At 38.3% G+C, this 6,975-nt stretch overlaps 1 protein-coding gene across 2 annotated transcripts; it reads right to left on the bottom strand.

Annotated features, from left to right (window-relative positions):
- Positions 1–1,180: 1,180 nt before the first annotated feature.
- On the bottom strand, positions 1,181–5,533 carry Betacop (coatomer subunit beta). 2 transcript variants are annotated; one of them, XM_077412723.1, is made up of 9 exons: positions 5,389–5,533; positions 4,826–5,242; positions 4,423–4,756; positions 4,047–4,335; positions 3,620–3,960; positions 3,280–3,541; positions 2,390–3,196; positions 2,033–2,268; positions 1,181–1,948 (listed from the first exon to the last, which is right to left on the bottom strand). In XM_077412723.1, the coding sequence occupies exons 2-9, from the start codon at positions 5,191–5,193 to the stop codon at positions 1,718–1,720; spliced, it is 2,868 nt and encodes a 955-aa protein (XP_077268849.1). In that variant the 5' UTR covers positions 5,194–5,242; positions 5,389–5,533; the 3' UTR covers positions 1,181–1,717. The 2 variants fall into 2 exon arrangements, with proteins under 2 accessions (XP_077268849.1, XP_077268850.1); XM_077412724.1 differs by having other exon boundaries at positions 4,826–5,218; positions 5,389–5,514.
- Positions 5,534–6,975: the final 1,442 nt, after the last annotated feature.

The following is a 6,975-nucleotide window of genomic DNA, read 5'->3' as shown; positions in this document are numbered from 1 at the left end:
CTCTACTCAAATAAAAGTTCAGATATATTTTTATATGAAGATAATGATTAATGAATTAAATTACTGATAATACAGACATACTAAAATACAGATAATGAATTTAATTAAATTTAATTATAACTGTAATATACAATAAACGTACAATTTCAAATATTATTTGTGACAATAAAGTAAAAAATAATATTTCTATGATAAATATAGATAATTCACTGATATATTTAATTCTCTCGAGTGATAGTTTTTTGTGTCTGGCAAAGCCTTTGTCCCGCAAAAGCGGCTGCACTGTGTGCGGGAATATCTCATTCTCGCACGGCTTTGAGTGAGAAATCTCTCGCGCGTGCGGAATCGGCCATCTGTCGCACAGATATGGCGCGCACGCAATAGACCACTTTCCACGCACTTTGTAATATAAAATAGCGTGTATAACACGTGCGGGTTGAGAATTGGACACTCGTGCGGGTGATCGCAAATCGCACTCGCTTTCGGCTCGTGCGTCCACTTCGCACTCGTATCCAATTCTCAACTTCCCGCACTTGTTACACAAATAACTATTTACTAACTCTAAACATTGTACATAAAAAATCTCAGCTTTAATAAAATTAATCTGATATTTTCAGTTTTATGACAAGATCGACGGCGTCCCGACATCCGCCGTCCCAGAAGGCAGCAGCCAGACTCTGCATTTTGAAGATACCTAAAAAAAAATGTTTTTACGAAAACAAAGCTTCCTCTATGAGAAAGCAAAAAATTTAAGTTTTAAAAATAAAAAAAATGAGAAAAAGCATAGAATTAGAAACTCGCCTCGTCATAAGTTCTGGACTATATGCTAAAAGCGTGACTTTTTTATTAAAAAATAGCAAAAGTTTCCTCGATATTGGATCCGTTATTTTAATGTTTTAAATTGAGATTTGAAATTAAAAGCCTGAAAAACCCTTAGGTACATACAAAATTCTAGTTATATGTATAAAACAATTTTTTTTTAATTTAGCTATTATATCACTTGCTATTTTGGAAATAAATGGAAAAATAGAAATAAACATAAAAACTCATTAAATTTTTTAATATTCTGTGCCGACAAAAATTTAGAAGTATTATTTCAAATTTTTCCCGAAGTTCTAAAAAAGTCATAGTATGAAAAGTTATTTGTAAAAACATCTACAGAAGATTATAAAAGTATATATTTCCGTCAAATTATTTTATTTAAAAAGATACAGAGATATTATAAACATATTATATATATATTATTTCTTATACATATATTTGTATTTAAAGAGAAATAAAGGAACGGGACTTACATATAGATAAGATGTGTATTGCGTGTATTTATTCTCTTGTCTATGAATACATTCTATCCTCGTAAACGGCACTAATCGCATGCTTATGATAGAAGAGATATAAGTTGGCAGAAGATGTAATATAATTAAAAACATGATACAAATTAACATGGGCATATATTAATATGTATCCTGCTACAACTGCGATTCATATAAATAGGTCCAATGTATTTCGATTGGAAAATAATACATAAGTCTAAAAGGATATCTATAAAAGATCAAGATGTTTGTGTTGTCTAAATAACACTGTTTCAATGCCATAAATATGCAAAAATCATTTAACAATAATCTTTAAAGTTCTATAAATTCCATAAAAGTAGTTGTCCGAATCGAAGAGACTCAATATCGCGCCGATAGAATAAATTTTATCGGAACAATGCAATTCAAGCAACTTGTACGACTTTAGTCAGCGGGTCTTTTTGCGCCGAATTAATTTTATCGCCCAAGGATAAAGCCATACCTTGGCTCTTGGCTCTGATACGAATATGACCAACCACTGGCGCGTCAGATTTGTTCAGTGGTTTCTCAATGGATAAATTCGCCAATGCGTCTTCACCGAATATTGATTTAGCATACATATTTGCAGCCATAAATCCACATTGTCCTGAAAGAGCCTGTAGAGAAAACGACAATGTATATTTATGACAGCAATGCTATTTTTTAACAAAAAATTAGTCTAATAAAAGAATTAAACATACCTTCTCTGGCGTAAGACAACGCATATTTGTGGACTTTAACAAATGTGCGAGATAGTCTCTCAAGTCAGACAGAGTCGTATTGACAGACACTTTGTTCTCCCATTCAAATTCGGCCCACATCTGGCGGAATTCGGTGTCAGTGCACGTTGCGGGCACTATATAATCCATTATGTCGATATGTATGTCGTTAAGAACAACTACGCTTCTGTCAGAGCCCGCACCTGATACATCGTAAACTGCAAAAAGAAAAGAATAATCATGATAATTAATAAAATCAATTTTTATCTTCCGAAACACACATCAGTGTGTTACAATTTCTTCAAAAATATATATAATATATTTCTAAATTTCACTCACCAATATTTCCAAAGATAATGCCATTTTCCGTAGACGTAACTTTCACGTTTGCCTTGATAGTGGCGAAATCCCTAGGCGCAAGTACAATGGGCTGCGGTCTCTCCACCAGCTTTAGATCGCCCAAAGTAGCCAGTTCCAACGTACAATTCTGTAGAGTGTCTTCCGTTTGATTAACTATCAGCACATCAAGCACAATGTCGTATTGATTAACGTGAACCAAGGCCTCCGCATAAACTGGGTCCGAGAAACCGGTGAGTTGAATGACTTTGCTCAAGGCACTCGGAGCATCTCCACTGGCACCAGGTCGTCCTGCTACAGCTGCGCTAAGACTTTGCTCGAACATATCACCAGCTCCACCGGCCAAGTCGGATCCTCGGCTCAATTGCAAGAATTGAATTGCGTCATCGACTTGAACGATACTGCCTGGCTTTTCCTTGGCTTTCTGATTTTGCGAGTCCTCCTCTGCTTTCGCGGTCAACATTCTACCGAGTGCATCGCGGCATCCCTCAGTGAAGACTTTCTGTACGAGAGGCGTTGGGCAAGCAAGGGATCTGAGGCACAGGGAAATCCTCTCTGCGTCGTCGTGTGTCATTGCTTTCATAGGAAGACCTGAACGGCCTAGCTGTAATACGCTGGACATTACAAACATTGCTTCCGCCTGCAATTTGTTGCTCTTTTGGTCGTTGGTTTCGAGTATTTTATAACGAAGGGCTAATTTTGCCAATGTGGTAGCAAGAGACGCGCCAATGAAAAAATCACCTTCCATCATGTATTGCACTAATGCAGGTCGCTTCTCTTCCTTTTTCCCTATTGATTAATTCATGTATATAATAGAGTGCAAAGTATTAGAAATATCACATCTATTTTATACAAAAACAAAAGTTACTCACGTGCAGATGCAGCACTGAAAGCACTTTGAGTCGCGTAAGTACCATCAGAGGTGACGAGTTGCGCAGGTGCAGCTTGTGAGTTACCATCTTCGGACTTTTCACCAGCTTGACGTTTATTTTCTGCTTCGAGCAACGGCAACTCGCCTAATGCTGATCGTATACGACCCATCACAGCTTCTATGTCCTCTTTCGATGTGGCGTATTCGCCGAGGATCCATAGTGCGGCTCTGTGTACTTTTACGGATCGTATGTGAGGGAACACCTAAGTTGATGAAACTCAAAATTAATTTCTGTTAATCTTGCCAACCGTATTTTTAATAATACACTGTCTCGTACGCACCTCTAACAGTTTCTCAACAATCAACGGTCTGAGATTCTCGAATCTCTGAATGGCTTCACGAATAAATACAAGAAGATCCGTAGCTGCTGCTTCGTTACTCTCCGATAGAAAATCGGTCAGTACTGGAATGACAGTAACAGCAACGTCCGCAAACTTCATGGAACAAGTGTGAAGAGTTCGTATCAAGAGCTGGCGGTATCTGCCAGCGTCCTCATGTTCTCCGCCAGCTGTCCTGAGAACTTCCTTCTTTAGAAGCTGGACCATTTCTTCAATCGTCCGGGTTGTAACCAAATCCATAGCTAAAGCTAAGGTTTTTGTCCTGACTTCCAAGGCTGGTGATCCTATTCAAGATAAATGACAATAATAATAAGTATGTAGAACTCCAACGTATGTAGAATTTCAACAATTTTTTCATTGCTATTAATACCTAAAACGCGGAGTATATCCATTACAAGATCTTGAAGTACCCTTTCGTACACGGGACTATCTTTCATTGCAATTAGGCGATCCAATACGATAAGTTTAACGTTGTTGTCACTTTCCTTGACAACCAATTCGATGTAACAAGAAGCCGCGGCTTTGATCGCGGTTGGCGCACTGGAAAGTGTCACCAACGTGCCGGCTGCTTCGTAACGCACCGCAGCGCTGGGTGAATTCAGCAAACTGTAAATACATCTGATAAAACGTGCCCTTTCCGATGGATTTGCAAGACAAACCTAGAAAGAAAAAATTATAATATCCAGTGATAGTTATTGGAAAAATATATGGGCTTACAGATTAAAATACAGCGCATTTATTCATACCTTATATATTAATTCAACAATGACCAACTGTAGTATATCACCGAAACTCGGCACTTGATCGAGGCACGCAGCTAAATATGCGAGAGCTTTACTTTGATCGGCGTGCAACAACATTAAGAATGCATTTCTTCTGCATGACATATCTTGCTCTCCATCCAGATACTTCGCAATCAAGTCCGGAGCATCCGGTATAAGAAATTCAAAATTTCTGTATATAGTAAAAATAGCGAGCACTGCGTTACGTCTGACATAGGAGTGCCTGTGCTCCAGACAAGCAATTATCGCCGGCATCAGTGGCTCGAGAAGTTCTGGCTCTTTCAATTTGCACAAGAATCTGCAAATTTAATATTTACTATGTGCAACGTCCATGCAATTTGATTCGCGCTTGTGTTTGTGTTCCTACCTGAGAGTGGACCCCCTGACAAATTCATTGGGGTGTTGCAAATCTTTCCTGTACGCGTCGCATACCAAGATCATTTCCTGCAACAGCTTGCCATCGGCAGAGGTTTTCGGTACAATCTCCCAGAATATCAGCAACAACTTCTTGATGGTGTGATTCTGATGAGGCAGGACAAACCTAATGATCGTCATTAGAAGTCCCGGCAGTCGTTCACCGCTCAAAATCATGTGAATCGTCTTCTTGAGCGCGTCGATTTTCGCCTGGACATTACCCTTCTCGAGATCCTGCTTCAGCTGGAGCTCGTTCAGCGGCTCCGTGTCGGTTGGAATATTTATCAAGGTGTAGCACGGTTGCTCGGTTATCGTGCTCATTTTCTCAGCTGCTTGTGACCCCGCACTGAGAAAAAAGTTTCTTTACAACCTGCGAAAGGAAGACGAAGAAAAAGCGGATGAGCGATTAACGAGGTTATGTGAAACCTAGCACATTGCGCGTATCAACGATGCTACAAACAGTGCAAACCAACGTCTGATACGAGAAGCATTGCGAGCGACGGATTAGACACATACCTAAAATTAGGGCTGAGAAAAATACGCGCGAATAATCGGCCCGTCAAAGTTTACTGACATTTAGGTATTGTACATACATACATCTAGATGCAGAGGGAAACGGTATACGTGTCATAACTCATACGTATCAAACCGCGATCAGAAAGCGCGAGATGTCGCTAGTTTCCTATATGAAAGAAAGATGAGAGATGAGAGGATGAGAGTGGTCAATGTGGTCATGCCCGCGTTGGCTGTACCCGGATCCTATAATAGGTAATTTACACATTTGTGTGGTTCTCTTCCGTGCTATCTCCATGATTTTTTTATTCTCTTTGGAAAAAAATGAACGCGTGGTCGCCACGTGCGTCAGAAGTGAAACTTCCGAAGGCAAGGCATTGCCATAACTTTTCTGAAATTAATACAAAAACAATACAAAACGGAATTAGTCACTCCACGCAGCCGCGCCGCCCGCAACTCGAAAATGTGTGACACCAGAGAGAAACCTCTCTGGTGACACGCAGTTCTCACTACGGCTACGGTCAACGTGATACTACAAACTACAAATGCTTTGGAGCGTTCTTCTTCTCTTTCTTTCTTCATTGAAAGAAAAAAGGAGAGGAATGCTTCGAAGCATTTGTAGCGTCACGTTGACTGTTGCCTACATCTACATACGTCTCGCCAGTGCCGTACGCCTGATCGAATTTTCATGACGCGTTTTCGAGTCGCAAAATCGAACTTACTTAATTACTTACCGATCCAAAAGAAGTTTCACTATATTGTATACATACGCCTGTTGGTCGAATATTCGTGAAACTTTTTCGTGACGTTTTTTCGTGTCACACAATCGAACTTACTACCATGTCAAAAAAGTTTCATTTCGTACGCCTATTGGTCGAATTTTCGTTACACTTTCGAGTTTTGTGTCGCAAAATCGAACTTATTACTACCGTGCCAAAAGAAAGAGCCGTCTCGCCAATACCGTATGCCTATTGGTCGAATATTTTCGTTACTTTTCGCACCTTTTTGTTTATAAACACATTCGTTTTATAACAAATCATTTCAAGAATAGGTACATACTCAGTTATAATTCATTGGAAATAAGGCCAAAAGATATACCATGCTGGAGAAAAATGATCATAGTTCTAAGTCCACGCGCTTGTGGAGAAGAATTATCAGAGTCCAATATATGGACATTGATCATTTTTCTCCTGTACTCTTCAATTGATGATATTAATACTTTTTAAGTACCGGATTTATATGAGTAATAAAAGTTTGCAATTATATCTTCCAATTGTTAAAAATTTGAATTGAAAATTTCTTCTCAGCAATTTTTCAATATCGAAAATAAAAGTTGCTAAATTTTATAGAGAAACTGGAAAACAATTAAGCAGGTATTGATAAAACGCATTAATTTATAATGAATCGGCAGTCTTTTTTTCTTTGCACATATGATTTTTATTATTTGTTATTTTTCATGCAACTTATTTTATAAAGCAATAAAATATTATTAAAATACATAAAATATTGCGAGATACAATATAAAATACAATCGAATATTATTATCTAAACATTCAATATATTTTATTATTACATTTAGATCCTGGGATT

Source organism: Temnothorax americanus, unplaced genomic scaffold (assembly GCF_048541705.1).
Source record: "Temnothorax americanus isolate GAGA-0224 unplaced genomic scaffold, ASM4854170v1 Scaffold31, whole genome shotgun sequence".
In the NCBI taxonomy this organism is placed as follows: domain Eukaryota; kingdom Metazoa; phylum Arthropoda; class Insecta; order Hymenoptera; family Formicidae; genus Temnothorax; species Temnothorax americanus.
The sequence above is the reverse complement of the archived record's forward strand: the minus strand, read 5'-3'. Positions and strand labels throughout refer to the sequence as shown.

Excerpts from the sequence above, each read along its gene's own strand:
- Betacop (XM_077412723.1), bottom strand. The coding sequence starts at position 5,193 with ATGAGCACGATAACCGAGCAACCGTGCTACACCTTGATAAATATTCCA. Across the intron at positions 3,542-3,619 it reads TTGTTGAGAAACTGTTAGAG|GTGTTCCCTCACATACGATC; the intron begins GTGCGTACGAGA and ends TCATCAACTTAG. Across the intron at positions 2,269-2,389 it reads CATTATCTTTGGAAATATTG|TTTACGATGTATCAGGTGCG; the intron begins GTGAGTGAAATT and ends TTCTTTTTGCAG.